A 16,659-nucleotide genomic window follows, 5' to 3' on the forward strand; every position below is an offset into this window, starting at 1 on the left:
TTAGAAGAGCCCATTCTCTCAGGGTCAGCCTTCAGCATCATCTCACTCAATTGAGTGTTTTATTACTTTACTGCTAAAATGCATATTCTCTTACCTTGTAACTCAATCCTGAAACATGTTTCAGATACATGAGATTCAGCTATTAGTGATAAGCACAATAGAAACACCCTAAAGGAAATTAAGCATTGCTTATAAACATGCAATAAACATACAGAGTCATGAAGTGAACTGTGATTAAAAAAAAAAAAAAGAAAAAAAGAAAAAGAAGGTGAGTGGCTACAAATTCATTGAACACTTTTCATCCTGGGCACTGAATGAATCAATCTCTTGTGAAATGTGACCATATCATTAAAGACTGATAGCGCATTGTTGTGGTTCCGCTCAAGTGGGCAGCCAAGCTCCACCACAGCCGCTCTCTCACTCCCCCTCCTCAAAGAGGAATGAGGAGAAAATATGTGAAAATGGCTCAAAGGTTGGTATAAGGACGAGAAAATCACTCAGTAATTATTGTAACGGGCAAAACAGACTCGGCATAAGGAGATAGTAAGATTTATTGCCTATTACTAACAAGCTAGAGAAGTGAGAAAACGAAGGAAAGAAACCAAAAGCACCTTCCCCCCCACCCATCCTCTTCCACCTCCTCCCCCCGAGCGGCGCAGGGGAACGGGGGAATGGGGGTTATGGTCAGTCTACAGAGCTTCTTCTCTGCCGCTCCTTCTCGGTCACTCTCGTCCTCTGTGCTGTGGGGTCCCTCCCACGGGATGCAGTCCTTGATGAACTGATCCAGCGTGGGCTTCCCACAGGCAGCAGCTCTTCCAGAACTGCTCCAGATATGGGTCTGTACCACGGGGTCCATCCCTCAGGAGAAAACTGCTCCAACCTGGCTCCCCCACGGGCAGCAGCTCCTGCCAGGTCACCTGCTCCTGCGTGGGCTCCTCTCCACGGGCTACAGGTCCGGCCCGGAATCTGCTCCGGCAGGGGTCTTCCACAGGCGGCAGCCTCCGTCAGTGCAGGGCCACCTGCTCCACTGTGGTCTCCTCCACGGGCTGCAGCGTGGAACCCTGCTCCACCGTGGTACTCCATGGGCTGCAGGGGGACATCCTGCTTCACCATGGTCCTCACCACAGGCCGCAGGGGACTTCTGCTCCGGCGCCTGGAGCACCTCTCCCCCTCCTTCTGCACTGACCTTGGTGTCTGCAAGGCCGTTCCTCACTCCTTTCACTCTCCCAGCTGCTGTGTGGCGCAGCGTTTTTTCCCTGTCTTAAATATGCTCTCACAGAGGCGCAAAACAACATCGCTTATTGGCTCAGCTCTGGAAAACAATGGGGCCCTTCCCAAACATGGGGCAGCTTCTAGATCTTTCTCACGGAAACCACCCCTATGGCCCCCTGCTACCAAAACCTTGCCACGTAAATCCACTACACACATACACCCTACCCTGACAAGCCTTGATTCTGCTGTTACAGAACTGGGTGTTTACCTTCACAACTATAATGCCTCATCTGCCACATCACACCAAAAAGCATAAATGGAGATCTGACTCATGCACAAGATGCAGCAGCCAGCTCTAGGCCAAGGACACTGCTCTGCTTAACAGGCCAAGCTATGTAATACATTCTGGTAGTTTCTTCCATGAAAAAGCAGGGGTAGCAGGGAAGGCAGATGAGCAAAAGTCCTCTTTTGTAAGTGAAATTACCAGGTACATTTCAAGTTGCCAGACAATTCTGCCAGGAATTATGAGAAAAAACAAAGACGAACAAACTGGGGAGTTTGGTTTTCCTAGTGAAGGCTGATAACAAGATCAAAACGGAAAGCATGAGGTGAAGATACCAACGGAGCATGAGGAAGGAGTGCGATGTTCTAATAGTCACACACATGGCTGCAACCATGAGTCTCACATCCCCTGCTAGTGAGGAACATGCAAAAGAAAGCCAGTTCCTATTTCTTATTCTGCCTGTGACTTCTAGCTTTACAGATACATCTGTGATCTCATCCTGAGATTTTTCTTCCTATCCCTTCTGTTGGGAGCAGAGTAGAACATGTGGAGATGTGACTTGTGTACAAATCTACGCAGTATTGTCAGTCTGCAGGTAGCTTCGTTCACATGGATTTGAGAGAGGAACAAAAATAGGGGAATGAAATAGGCTGAGAAAAGAACAGGAGAAGAACCTGGGTAAAAACAATCAAAGCAATGAATTGCAAGCAGAGATGATACAATGAACCATAGTTAAAAAGAATAGCTTGAACAGTTCAAAGTTCAGCTCTTGTGCAAACATTACAATCTGCTCTCATTGTCTGCAAACTGTCCAGCTCCAGCCAAAGTTCTGCTATGAGCTAAAGGGAACACATGTTGTCAGTTGTATTCTTGAAGTCCTTCTGCTAACTGATACAGAGACGCAAGAGCCAGCAATTTCAGACACAAAGAAATACAGAATGTAACCCTTTTCACCAGTTCTGAATCTGTCGTACATCACTTTGCTTTGATTTCACACAAAGGTGGCAGAGACCTCTCTCTAGGAATGAATAAATCTTAAAAACACAGTTGGACAGATTCATTTTACTGAAGATTGACCTGACAAGAATTATCAGCATTTCTCAAGAAGTCAACTATTCATTTAATTAAATACCAAACAATATTCATGCCTTGACCTTCAACAGTAACCTCTTCTTTAAGAAGAAAAGTACATTTACCAAGTCAAGTAGACTTGAAATGTTTTCTAATCACTTACTGTTCAATACTTGAAAATGTGTTAAAGGTTTCACAGGTCCCATGTCCCATTTTAGTCTGCTCCTCAGAAATGGGAACAATTAGCTGTACCGTTAGGGCCTGGTAACAAAATGACTTGAAAAAACAGGGTTCCTTCCACAGATACGTATGGAAACACAAAGACTCTAGATCTAGATGTGAGGCAGACTCCTGCCCCCATCCAGAGAAAGCTACAAAAGAAGGGAATCAAAAAGCTTGCAGGCACTGGCCTTGGGACTCCTCCTGAACAAGGGAAGCTTGTATCAGAGAGAAGATGCTAAGTGCTCCCAGGCTAGAGGCAGTGGAGGTGGTCAATCACGGTTCTTGTGTCTTGTGCACAGTGTAGAAAGAGCTGTTGATGAGGTCTTGGGGAAGGCTCTCACGTGCTTCCTGCATCCGGCACCGTGCCTTCTGGAAAGCCTCTGCAACACAGCAGGTGACAGCAAGTCAGAATGCATCAGACAGCCTCAGAGAAGAGGAAGGATGAGTCTGCCCACTGAACATCATCTCTCTCAGAATAGGAGTCTCACTAAGTACCACCAACAAAGCACCAGGATCTTGCTGCTCTCTTGACTTCCAGCCCTGTCTTTGCTCTGTGCATAATGGAATCAGAGACAGAGCCTGTGCACCACAGCCACAAGCTATGTTTTGTGCCAGGAACGACCAGGCAACCCAGCCTAGGCTTTGCCGTCATGGAGTGACTATCCCTCCTGCCTGCTGAGGGCTGATGCCTCAAGTTTCCAGCAATTTCAGGTCAGAACATTTAACCTCTGCTATGGACTCAGACCCAAGAGAGCTCACAGTGGGAGACAATCAACCCCACAGCAATGGATTCTCTCTGCCCACTCTATGGGCAAAAGTGAGCCCGAGGCTCCCCAGGCAGAATGAGACTAAAAGCCCTACCCAAAACATTGTAGACAGAGCTCTGCTGGCTGAAGCCTCCAAGCCGGTCCAGTACACTCTGCATGCGATGCCTCGAGGCACTGGTCTCCAGAAAGGCTCTGCACAGAAGTACAGTTTGAAGTCAGGGCTGGAAGAACACTGCTGTGAAGATGGAACTTGCAATCACTGCAGCACTCACTTGGATTGCTGCAGGCAGTAAAGCCGGAACGTGACACTCCCTGTTGTCTCTGTGTGAAAACCAAAGCGGCTCAGACGCTCTCCCTGCAAAGACAGCAAAAGTTCTCCTAACAGCCTGCAACCTGTTGCAGCAGGCTGACCCTGGCAAAAATGAGCATGCCCCACCAGAAGTTCATACTTGATTAAAAAAAATGGTGACCTGACAGACAATTTTCAGACAAGGACAGCACAAGCAAGGGCAAGGCAAGATTTCGGAACACATACAACCACTTCTCTAGGTTACACACACCTCAAAAGGCAGAGAGCTCTATCTCAGGGTTTGCCCATTCTTGTCTTACTCATAAGTATCAAAGGGGATCCATTTATTTAGTCAGAGGGACATGACCACCAGAGTATCTGTTCAAGTCCAGTCCAAACTGTCCACAGACATCTGAAGTCAAGAGACACCAGATTCTGTACCTGGGATGGGGCAGCCATGGATATAAGTACAGCCTGTGAATGAGAGGCTGGAGATCAGCCCTATGCAAAGGGATCTGGGGGTTATGGTCAACAACAAGTGGAACCTGAGTTAGCAGTGTGCCCTGGCAGCCAAAAGGACCAAGTGTATCCTGGGCTGCAGTAAGCACAGCAGAGTTAGCCGGTCAAGGGGAGTGCTTGTCCTGCTCCACTCTGCACTGGTGCAGCCTCACGTTGAGGACTGTGGGCTACCTTGGGAGCCATGAGAGAAGGACATCAACCTCTCAGAGAGGTCCCAAAGAAGGGCAACAGACATGATGAAAGACCTAGAGGGCATGGCGTAAGAAGAGAGTTCGATGTGGCTTGGTTTGTTCAGCTTAAAGAAGAGAAGGCACAGGGGTGACCTCATGGCGGCCTTCATCTTCCTCACCAGGGGGAGCGGAGGGGCAGGCACTGATCTCTTCTCTCTGGTGCCCAGTGAGAGGACCTGAGGGAACAGCAGGAAGCTGCCTCAGGGCAGGCTCAGACAGGAGCTGTCGGGAAAAGGCTCTTCACCAGGAGGCTTGTCAGGCACTGGAACAGGCTCCCCACGGAAGTGGTCACGGCACCAAAGCTGCCAGAGGTCCAGAAGTGCTTGCACAAGGCTCTCAGACACATGGCTTAATTTTCAGGTAGTTCTGTGTGGAGCCAGGAGTTGGGCTCAGTGATCCTGGTGGGTCCCTTCCAACTTGGGATAGTTTATGATTCTGCAGTTTCAAGAGCGTAATCCACCTTTTCCCAGCAAGAGCAATGTCCTGCAGTTGAGCCTACCTTGAAGGTTGCTGGTATCCTGACATACGTCATATCCTCTAACTCAGGAGATCCACCAATGAAAAATCTCCTCAGTTCAGCAACAGTCCCCAGTTCCACAGGGCGCCAGGTAGGGATGGTGAGTATATGGAGACCTGACCACAGGACAGCACAATTTAGACAACAGAACAATTTAGCAGAACAATTTAGCTGCTCTGACCAACAATGTAAAGTCACAGAGGTCATCACAGTAGATGGATACCTACTGATCCCCAATGTCTTCCCAATAAGCAAGCCCCCGTCACAGAGACAGCATTGAAACTACCCTTGCCTATGAGGAGCATCTACTTATTAATACATGAGAATGTCAGACTAGTTGTGAGCCTCAGATTCCATCTGGGACAAAGGGAGTCTATTGCTAGTATAAAGATGGACATGCAGCACTACACAAAAGCATCATAACATGCAATTTTGCAATGGAACCACTGAAGGAGAAAGGACAGCAACACATGATGCTTCTCAACAAGGTATAACAGTGCACGATACATAAAATCTCTCTTTGCTGCCTCACAGACAGCTAGCTATTCCCTTCAGTATGCAAAGGTAAAGCAACGCCAGGACGGGATGCATCCGTTCCCAAGAGAACCATTCAACTCTCATTTCCCTAGACACTTAACATAATGTCCCAAGGATGTTTTACCTGGAGATGCTGGCAGCACCAATGAACCATACCCTTCAACACGGTATCTCTGCCAGAAATCAAGGGACAGAACCTCAAAGTAGAGAACAGGCCATTGAGGGAGACAGTCTGCAAGGAAAAGGAGCAGATTGCAACTTTTTAAAAGCTGCAGAGGGAGATCATCATAGCGGGGAAAAAAATACTAAATCACTAACTCCGCTAGCAAGGAGCCCTTTCTGTATTTCTCCTAAAATGACAGACATAGGTGTATGGGTGATTATTTTCCCCTATAAAAGCTGAACCCTCAGACTTGAGACTGAAAACAGAATTATTGGTAAGTTGCTAAAAATTTGGGAAAATTCTTTGCTTTGATGAGTCTCTGACAGCAAGTCCAAACCGGTTTCTCTATCGTTTGGGCAGACAAGGCACTCTTCTGCAAACAATTGATGCAAAACATGGGAACCTTTTTATCTCTGACCTTTCTCATCATTGTTGGGGGATTATTAACTTGGATTGCCCTACCCGCCTCCAAGCATTCATTTATTTTCTCCATGGTGAAACAAACTCATCATATTTATTCTAGGCTGAAAGTTTGTTAATGTTGAATACTCCAATCCAAAGTGTTGGCTGAATACTCAAATACAATGCATACACTGGATTCAAGTGGCAGACATGCTGTAAAGCTGTCCCTGGTGATTGCAAAACAAAGAGCAGAGGGGTTGGTGAGGAAACAGTAGCAACACAATGAAGCAGTAGAAAAAGGCAGCAGAGAAGTCCAGCCTAAAATAGAGATGGAAATTTCGAAGTGACATAGACAATATGAAGATTATATAGATGTCCTGGTTTTAGTTAGAACAGAATTAATTTTCTTCCTAGTAGCTGGTGGAATGCTGTGTTTTGGCTTAGGATGAGAAGAGTGCTGATAACACCCCGATGTTTTAATTGTTGCAGAGCAGTGCTTATACCAAGCCAAGGACATCTCAGCCTTTTGCTCTGTCCTGCCAACAGGCAGGCTGGGGGTGCAGTAAGAGCTGGGAGGGGACAGACCCAGGACAGGTGACCCAGACTAGCCAAAGGGGTATTCCATACCATCTGACGTCATGCTAAACAATATATAGGGGTGGCTAGCCGGGGGGAGGGGGGCCGGACTGCTCGGGGTTAGGCTGGGCATCGGTCAGCGGGTGGTGAGCAATTGCATTGTGCATCACTTGTTTGTAAATATTATTATTATTTTCCTATTATCATAATTGTAACATTATTGTTATTATTGTTATTATTATTTTGTTATTATTATTTTCCTGTCTTATTAAACTGTCTTTATCTCAACTCACGGGCTTCACTTTCCATTTCTCTCCCCCGTCCCAGAGAGGGAGGGGGGAGGGTGAGCGAACGGCTGTGTGGTATTTAGCTGCCAGCCGGGTTAAACCACGACAACAGGTCACTGAGTGTGTCTACTAACTTAAGATTCAGCACATAGTTTTAGCTGTGTACAAAAATAGGCCCATTTCTTCCACTGCTCTATGCAGTACAACATGCACGGCAATGCAGACCAGCATGTCAGGCATTTTGAGACAGACATGCTAAGACCCAAGTAGTTTTGCATATGGATGAAGCTGACTACAACCTGGAAGCAGAACAATGTCAATGAATACATACAAATACTAACACATTGCTGGGGAGGGCAAACTTAGTATGTGTCCTGAGCTTACGCGGTGATGGGGTGAACATCTTCTGACTGAGCAACATTTCCCTGAAGTGGTCATGGCACTAAGCCTGCTGGAGTTCAAGAAGCATTTGGACAATGTTGTCAGAAATATACTCTGATTTTTGGGTGGTCCTGTGTGGAGTTGGACAACACAATCCTTGTGCGCCACTTCCAGCTAGGGATATTCTATGATTCTATAGTTTTACAATTCTGTGATTCCCTTTGTTTACAGATGTCCTTTCACCTTGGCAAGTCAAACAAGTCAAACAAGTCATCAACAAGTCAAACAGCATGATGCCTACACTGCAACCAAGAGATGTCAGAGCTTTATATTTCAGAGAAACAAGGAGACGTACCTTCTGATTCATTTTCTTGGGAGAAAAACATCTCCAAAGTGAAGGGGTAGCAGAAGTACGCCACATTATCCTAGAAAAGGAATGAGACAGAGATCAGATTCCTGGAGGAGAAAGTTCCATCACTGGTATCACAGGGGGTACAGAAAGCAGGGAGAAAAGAAATAATGGTAGAGCACTAATGATATCCAGACAAGATCAATCTCATCACGCTAAGAAACACTTGACTGCACAATGGATCTGCACATAATCCTATGCCATGTTGACAGAACAGGCTAAAATAAAAATAATGAAAATAATGAAAAAGAGCAAAACACACCTCAAATGATCATTCAGCCATTTGCATAACTATTACAGAATGCTACAGTCTATACAGGAGCCAAGCAAAATACCTCAAACAACAGTCCTACCAAAATGTTGTATGATAATGATTTTAATATGCAAGTCAGTTCACATCAAATACATAAAAATACATTAAATTTTATTGATTATATTAATACATTAAAACTTTATAAAATTCAGATTTTACTGTCTCTCAGAGAAGAGCTGGAAGAAAGGTTGATTCTGATAAATCAGTTTTGAGACTGTTTGCACTCCAGACTCAGGCAAGCCAGAACAATTCTCCATTAACTCTGCACATTTGAGAACACAAAAATCAAAGATCCAAAGGCAATCAGCCAGAAGAAAGGAAAAAGTAAGGTTCCAGAAACTGCTCTGACCTTTTATCTGAATACAGCGGAACATGTAAAACATGATGTTTTTCATGCTTTTTTTCAAGTATAACAACAAGGAGGATTCCAAATATGCTCTGCTCTTGAAGGGAGCTATCATGCTAGAATCTTGGTTGAATAAATCTGTAAGTTGTTATACACTTCAGTTCAGAGAATGACTGTTCAAACTCTGCTCTGCAGGTCTGAAAGCATCCTTACCCAGTCCTCTGTCTTGGTGGCACAGGTCTGTGTCACTCCTGATAGCTGCTGGAATGCGGGGCTTGACCAGTCTGGGAGAAGAGAATGTGAGCGCAGGGGGTGAATACTTTGGGTAAGAGGAATGATTCATATACCAGAGCAGCTCAAAGGAGAAAGTCAGAACCAGATGTTCCTCCACACTGAATTTCCCTAGGGGCATCCTGCCCCATCTTGTTCCAGGTGCTCTCCAGAACACCCTGGACATATGAGAGCACCAACTCCATCTTTGCACAATGGTAGAACCTTTTCGAAATGCACATAGAAGCAAAAGCAGCATCTCAGGCAAACATCAGGCTATAACCAGAAGGGAGCCAGGGCCATAGCTTCAGGAGGATTAAACACATAGCAGGACGTGCATGTTAGTGTTGGGAAGCTTATTTATCAGTCAAAGCTGAATACATCAGTGTCAACACAAAACATAAAAACACAATGCTGGGCAGCAAAATCAGACAAGGTCATTGTTGAGGCAGAAAAGACAGGAAGGCTTTTCTCTGCAGCATCAGGAATGAACCTGGGGTAGTTTGCTGGAAACGATCACCTCTGGTTAAGAAGTCTGTGGACCAAATCCAGCCAAATTTGGAACAGACAAGAGGGGAAGATGCTGACATATTCAAACATGTCAGTTTAGTTCAAACCACCGAGTTCTGCACTTTTAGCTCTGAAGATTTCTATTTAGATCTCAGACCCTACATTACCTTTTACTAACTTTTAGCAAAGCTGATCTGACTGACTAGCTTAAGCATGCTTTATTCTTTGTGATATGGCTGGAAGCATGAATACTCACGGTCAGGCAGCTCCAGGAAGAAATGAACATAGAGGTTGTCATACTCATAGCCTTGAGCTGAAACTGAGAAGAGAGAATGAATTTCAGCAGCTAACTTCCACACTAACTCCTCCATTATACACTGAAGATTTTTGGGAGAGGCATCACAAATAACCTCAGCACAACCAGTTACTGCTAGAAGCTGGGAAAAGGCAAGGTCTTTGAAGTAAAAGAATAAGACCTCAGAAAAGATTTTCTCAAGACTAGCCTATCCACATATAACTAACCAGATTAGAGAGATCACAAAATTAATTGCCTTCTTTGCTATGTCTGTTAATTCCCCTATCTGTTGTCCTTTATTCAGAACTCTGTCTTCCTAGAAAAGCTGCAGTATCTATAAACCTCCAATCAGTAAATGCCACTTGAGGGTTAGTCTGCAAAAACAGTGGAGAAGAGGGAGTAAGTAAAGAATTTTAGGGAGAGAATCACCTACTCTAGACCAGGTTGTGAACCAAAAATCTTTAGACCTTTCATAGCCTCAGCCATCCCAGCACACCTAGATTTGCCCCTACAGTTACTGTTCATAATGAGGACTCACCTACTTCTCCATTCACAAAAAGACGCAATGTACCAGGAAGAGTCTGTAAAAACAAGCAGATAAAGGGCTTAGAGACCGCTGGTGGAACCTCTTTCAGTTCCCCCCCCCCCTTCAGGGTCTCACATGGATATCCTACAGACATTTGTACTTGAATGCTTTGCTTTGCTGGTCAGGGAGAAATCATCACTTCTTGCATCAACCTGTCATCCTTTCCAGAAGTCAGCAGTCCCTCTGGATAGAGGCTCCCTATGAAGACCAAATTCCTGTACTGCGGGAATTCACTACTCTGTAAAGCAGATCTACAGATTTCTAGATGGATATAAAAATGTAGTGAGAAGTCACTTGCAAAAATCATAAAATCATAGTCCTGGTTCTCCTGTAGTGTTCTTGCATATGCTCAAGAGTGTGAAAAAAAAATAACAACAACCAAAATAACAAAGCCAAAAATCCATAGGACAAATTGAAACACACTTAGCTTAACTAGCTGCAGGAAAGAGTACAACAACTTTCCTACTTTGGCAAACAATACTTTAGCAAAAAACAAACAAACAAACAAAAAAAAAAGGCTGCAGCCTAGGTAACTTAGTGAGCAAGAACACACAAACTGTGCATGAGAAAAGAAAAATTTAGTGAGTTTGAAGGTTGGGAGGAGCTGTTTACTTGAGCAAAGTGGGACACGGATACATTTGATATTCAAGAAGTTAACAGCAATCTCTATCCCAAAAGATACAAATCCTCTTTCTGTCTTACTACAGTCAAAGACCTTCAAACAACGGATGCAGTCTCACTGAGACTGTAGCATTCAGCATGCTCTGCTACAGGTCTGACAGATGCATGTTGGACCTTCTCAGGCCCCATATCCATTGCAATCATACTCTTTCAACCCAATTTTCAGTAGGAGGCCATGAGGTAAAAGCTGCCAACACACCCCCAGAACAACACAATCTTTGGAGACTGGTACAGAAGTCAGCCATGTGAACAGCCTGCAAAGGCTCCAGGTCCCTGCTGAGTGCTGCTGGTACTCACCGTCTCAAATTCTGAGCCTACAAGACCACTGAGGTACTCCTTGTGTCGACTGTACAGCTGAAAACACAGAACAAGTGGATTAGAGTGTCTTCTTGATTATAGGTTTTTACTTATATTACTGCAAAAAAATGTAATGGATATGTAACTTAAAACCAACTTAAACTGTTGACAGGCTCAGCTAACAGTTTTTTGCTTTTATAGTAGATACGGAGAATGTAAGAATTTAATAGAACAAAAGATGCATAACTGCTAGCACTGCATGAAGCTCCAGCTTCAGAAGAAACCTCATCAAAGGTCAATATGAGGTAAAAAGAAGCTCCAAAGAATCAGCAGTTCTTATGTGACATAATGGGAGATTAGTGTACCTAGGTCAGGATTTCCTAATTGGCCACAAAACCAATAAGGAACTGTACAAACTAAAATTAAAAATGAAAACAGACTAAGTATCCTTATAGACTGCCACAGGCAAAAAGACAATTAAAAAAGGTCAAGGCACAAAATGAGTATCTCAAGTATCCTGGAACATCATGGGTCATGAGAAATCATTCAGGAAATATACAGGCAGCAGAAGGAAACCCAATGAAAGGGTTTGCCCACTGCTTGAAAGGGAAGAAAAACCACTGGCAGGTGACGCTATTGATGGTTTCTTTCATCAGCTCCTGCTACATATATCAACTACAGTCAATAGCCAACACAAGTTTACCAGTGGCAAAAAGACAAGGCCCTCAACCTAGTTTAAGGAATGAAACAGTCAGGGAGTATTTATTGGAGTTCTTGTATCACTGAACATGATGAAACTCACTGCAAGCGACATTCATTTTGTAGCTCTAACAATTATGTCTAGTTGAAGGTCTTTATTCCCTTGGTCAAATCAGGACGACTAGCCAATATAATCAACAGAGGCCAGTCCTTACATCTCTGAACACACGCTGCTCACGTTCCTCCTCCTCTTGCTGCACTTGGATGGATGCATTCTCAATGGTGTATTTCCACAGCTCTCGCTTCTGTCTATCCAGCTCAATCCTGCAGAACCCCAAAATGCATGGGGAAAACCCCATTATGCAGAAAACAGACCCAGCAATATTATCAGCTGTTCCATCATAAAACACCAATCGCCCCATCAAGGCCTGAACAGAAACAAAATGTCACTAACAGCCCTCTCCTCATTCTTGAGTGCCTGACAGCATCAATAACTCAGAGAGACTTGCTTTTGTCCATTGTACACATAACCTGTATTCCTAGGAACTGGCTCCAAAGCCCCACACATCATATGCACAGTAACACCAAGCACAAGGAAACAATAGCCCTGTCTTAGAAACCTTTGGAATAAACCTAAATAATAGCCCTCAATTTAAGTGCAGACTCACTGCCTAAGGGGTAATCAGGAGACAGCAATTTCAGCCCTCCATACCAGTCCCAAATGTGGTACCAGCCCTGTCCCGCTCACCAGTAGGCTCCTTTGGTGCCAGTAAAGTCAGGCTTCACTGTGATCACCCCATTGCCATCCACCTTGATTGTACAAAGAACACGTTCATACTCCCTTTGACCAAGCCTAATGGAAGACATCAAGAAACACAAAGACAGTCTAAACAGAGCACATGGACATTTTCTTGCTCCGGAACAGCAGAGCTGGTAAAAGCACATGGAGGTACATAAGGGAATAAATATACCAATACTTCCCTACATTAGTTTAAGAAGCCTTTTGGAGGGATACATTCCATACCTCCCAAGAAGTAGAGAGAAAACAGCAGCTTGAGTTACTGTGCTCTTTGAATTCCCTCCCCTTAACTACTGAGAGAAACAGAGTCGAGTAAGGAGAGGAGATGGGTTTGTTTCTGGGAAATTAAGATCATTTGGGAATTTTACTTACTTCCCATAAGGTCCCAAGTCCCCCATGATGTACATAGTCTGAACAGGAGTGTTAATCACATGATTGTTCTTTATAAATTCTTCTGAGGGCTCCCAGGTGATGATTTTTGACTTAAGAGAATTCGCTTCTCTGTCAACAACACAAGCACAACTTATTGTCAACAGAACTCACTGCGGTAGCCAGCAATGAACTCTCCCACAATGAGGAGTCAAACTGCCAGACTCTGAGTGCAACACAGCTCAAGCCACCAACTTCCACGGACCAGGCTGCTCTGCAGCTGGGACAACAGGAAACCTGCATTAGCAAGCTCCAACCCGGTTGCACTCACATTGGTTTACGGTCTTGTCTTCTCCTCCTCACATTGGCCATCCTCTCTGCCAGATATGACGGCACCTCATGATCTGAGTCAGTTACCTTCTGGCAGTGCTGAAGGAGAGAAACAGAATAGAAACAGCTTAAATACAACAGGACTTCTTTCTCAAACATCTCCACTCCTGGAGAATAGAACAGGTATTTACATACATATACATGGACAAACTGCTAAAAGACCATAGAGTTGATTCACTGCTCTTGTGGAAAAGCAGAGGTGAAGTCCATCCAGCAAGTTACGTACAGATGTGATGAAAGTTTCCCTCCCTATTTTACTGATTGGTCCTTGTAATAGGAATGTGTGTTAACTTTGTTGGTATGCATATGGCATGTATGTATATATATTAGTTTGCATTTTATGCTCATGAGTGGAATTTCTTGTTCATACAGTAAGCAAACTAAAAGACACCTGCTCATCACAAGGTCCAGAGACAACCCAACCTTGGGGTAAGTACTTTGCTATTCTGCTACTTGGATGATCAAAGAAGCAGAACTGCAGACAACCAAGATCCTAGCACCCTAAGCCCCTCTAAAATCCACTTGAAACCTCACGCCCCACATTTGGGGTCACAACTATTACAATATCAATCCAGGAATGACTGGATCAGAAGCTGTTTTAAGTTTCACTCAGCTACATTACAAATCATCCATCTAAACATCCCCAGTTTTCCAGGCAGGGTCATGCTGCCCCTCACAATTTCCTGCCAGTGAGGCTGAACAGTAAACAGGATAAAGGGGTCTCTTGCCATCCTTGGGCCATTAAGACAGCATGAATCAAGACTGCTAGAAAGCATTGTGCATGAATCACCTCATGCATATGAATAAACGTGTGCCTTGTAATTCTGTATTCTGTGTCCAGACTTCTCACCTTGGTTGGTAACAAGCCAGCATTTTTCTAACAGAGCAACTCTACAATGCCAAGTCCCTCCAACCTGTACATTGCACTGAAACAGGGAGACCTCATGCTGGGTCTGGGATGCCAGGTGAAGCTGCCTGCAGAAGCAGTATGTTCTCCTGCTCCCAAGATATATGGCTTGCTTCTCCATGGCCAAGAAATGACAAACATTCCCTCTGCAGTGGGCCTAGTGTTGTTGACAGATACTGCTGTAAAGATTATGCAAAACAAAAAGCTGGTACCTCCTCTAGGTTGGTGAATCGGTCATGATCAGTGTAGGTGAAGATGCGATAGTTCTTCCGACCCCCAGCCTTCTCCAGTTTCAGGATCTCCTTGTGGTACTGCCGGTCCAGGTGAGTTTGACAGGCTGACTCATTTTGATAAAGATCTACCTCAAACTGAGAGCACCACAGGTAAAACGTAAAAGCTGCATTTCATCAGCAAGCTCAGGGCCAAAGTTTTTCAGCTGAGATTTGTGGAGACACCAAAATGCTGCACTTGGGTCACAACAACCCAGTGCAGCAATACAGACTTGGAGAAGGGCGGCTGCAAAGCTGCCCAGCAGAAAAGGACCTGGGGGTGCTGGTGGTGTGCCCGGGTGGCCAAGAGGGTTAACAACAGACTGGCCGGCATCAGAAACAGCATAGCCAGCAGGACTAGGGAGAAAAGACCTTCAAGATCACTGAGTCGAACAAGGGGATAGTCCCCTATACTGGTAAGACCACTACAAGAAGGATACTGGGCTGCTGGAACACATCCAGAGAAGAGCAACAGAGCTAGAAAACAGGACTTATGAGGAGTGGCTGTGGGAACTGGGGCCGTTTAGTCTGGAGAAGAAGACGCTAAGGAGAGAACTCATCACTCTCTAGATCTGCCTGAAAGCTGTCCCCCTGCTGGGGCCCCGCTCGCCCCGACACAGGGGAGCCGTCGGTCGGTACAGCGAGGAGAAACAGCCGCCGCACACCCACCTGGCTGAAGAGCTTCTCCTGCCACCCCACCTCGGCCTCCTCTTCCTCGTCCGGGGGCCGCCGGGCATCTGCGGTAAGGGGTCGGTCACCACCGGCAGCGCCCAGGAGCGCCGCCCCGCGGGGCTCCCCACTTACCTGGCGAGGCGCGGGCGGCCAGCGCCAGGAGCTCGGGGCCGCGCGGTGCGGAGAGCGGCGGCGGCGGCGGCGAGGCCTGAGCCGGGAGGGGCCCGGCGGCCGTGACCCGCTGGATACGGACCCTGCGGGGGGACAGGGAGGAAGAGTGAGAGGGAGCAACCCCCGGAGCCGGGCCGAGCCACGCCGGGCGCTCACCGGAGGCGCAGGTTGCGCACTGGGTCGCGGGAGCGGTACACGGCGCCGCCCGCCTCAGCGCCCCACAGCCGCTCCGCCATGGCCCCTCACCATAGACACGGGGCGGTGGCGGCCGCGGCGCCTCCCCCCGGCCGGAGGGCGCCGAGCGGCCGTGGCTCCGCCCCGGCCGGGCTGCGGCAGGGCCCGTTCCCCCGCGGGCCTCCGGCTCGGCCTCGAAGCGCTCTTGCGGCCCGGCCGCGGCAGGGCGCTTCCCGCGAGCGCGGTGTCCGCAGCCCCCCCGCGGCCCCCCAGAGAGAAGCCCCCACAGCCGCCCGCTGGCGATGCTGGCCGAGAAGATGGGCTGCGCGCCACGGAGCCTGATACGCGGAGCTGAAGGCTGTGAGACCTGTGAGGAGCCGACTGCGAACCTTTGCCTCTCGCTGCTTGTTTCCCTGCTCCTGCCCACCACGTTACTAAGGAACGGACATCTTCAAGGGGACATCACTGCTGTCGGCTAGGGCCTCACTACCACGTAGCAGTGGGCCTCTCTCTCTCTTGATGTGAGCTGGTGCTGCGCCCTGCTGCCAGCACACTAAGCATCACTGCCATTTCGCAGCCACCTACCCAGTACCACCCACCCTAGCCTCCTGCCTGCCCTGTCTGCGTGGCTTGCGGTGGGATCTGGTGAAAACGTCATGGAAACCCACCTGGTCTGTGGCAACCAGGTCTGCCATTTTCTTAGGTCTCTGGGCAGTGTGCATGCGGCATGCAAGGAGTTAATAGCTAAATGAGCCCCTTTTAGCAGCACCTGTTAAACAAACTTCACTTTATGCAGTTGCAGTTTCTGAAGGGGAGCAGCACAGAGGGGATTGTGGGGTTGTGTTGCTCCTGCAAGAAGGCAGGGGCCAAGCATGCTGTTGGCGCTAGCAGTGTGATGTCCCCCATTGCAAAGTAGCCATCTTCTTTCACAGCTCCATGCCTAGCTGGACATGAAACATTGCTCAGGCTTTTATAAAAGGTCAGAGTTTGCAGCACAGTCCAACGCAATTTTGCTCAAACTGCACTTGCTGTGCCTTGGGATTTCA

The 16,659-nt window shown here is 46.7% G+C and overlaps 1 protein-coding gene across 6 annotated transcripts; it reads right to left on the reverse strand.

The window, feature by feature from the left end:
* Positions 1-637: 637 nt before the first annotated feature.
* MKS1 (MKS transition zone complex subunit 1) lies at positions 638-15,689 on the reverse strand. 6 transcript variants are annotated; one of them, XM_084299518.1, is made up of 19 exons: positions 15,596-15,689; positions 15,401-15,522; positions 15,266-15,333; positions 14,540-14,695; positions 13,362-13,459; positions 13,034-13,162; positions 12,611-12,715; positions 12,078-12,186; positions 11,164-11,220; positions 10,138-10,180; positions 9,561-9,623; positions 8,738-8,808; positions 7,812-7,881; positions 5,772-5,879; positions 5,093-5,226; positions 4,713-4,769; positions 3,828-3,910; positions 3,650-3,747; positions 638-3,168 (listed from the first exon to the last, which is right to left on the reverse strand). In XM_084299518.1, the coding sequence occupies exons 1-19, from the start codon at positions 15,673-15,675 to the stop codon at positions 3,062-3,064; spliced, it is 1,758 nt and encodes a 585-aa protein (XP_084155644.1). In that variant the 5' UTR covers positions 15,676-15,689; the 3' UTR covers positions 638-3,061. The 6 variants fall into 6 exon arrangements, 5 of the variants coding, with proteins under 5 accessions (XP_084155644.1, XP_084155646.1, XP_084155645.1 ...); XM_084299520.1 differs by lacking the exon at positions 5,772-5,879; XM_084299519.1 differs by lacking the exon at positions 4,713-4,769.
* Between the last annotated feature and the right edge of the window lie 970 nt (positions 15,690-16,659).

This window comes from Netta rufina, assembly GCF_964035555.1.
Source record: "Netta rufina genome assembly, chromosome: 21".
In the NCBI taxonomy this organism is placed as follows: Eukaryota; Metazoa; Chordata; class Aves; order Anseriformes; family Anatidae; genus Netta; species Netta rufina.

Coding starts and splice junctions, on each gene's coding strand:
- MKS1 (XM_084299518.1), bottom strand. CDS start 15,675: ATGGCGGAGCGGCTGTGGGGCGCTGAGGCGGGCGGCGCCGTGTACCGC. Junction 5,227..5,771: donor GGTGCTGCCAGCATCTCCAG/GTAAAACATCCT, acceptor TCCTGTGGTCAG/GTCTCCATATACTCACCATC. Junction 4,770..5,092: donor GGATACCAGCAACCTTCAAG/GTAGGCTCAACT, acceptor CTGTTCCCTCAG/GTCCTCTCACTGGGCACCAG.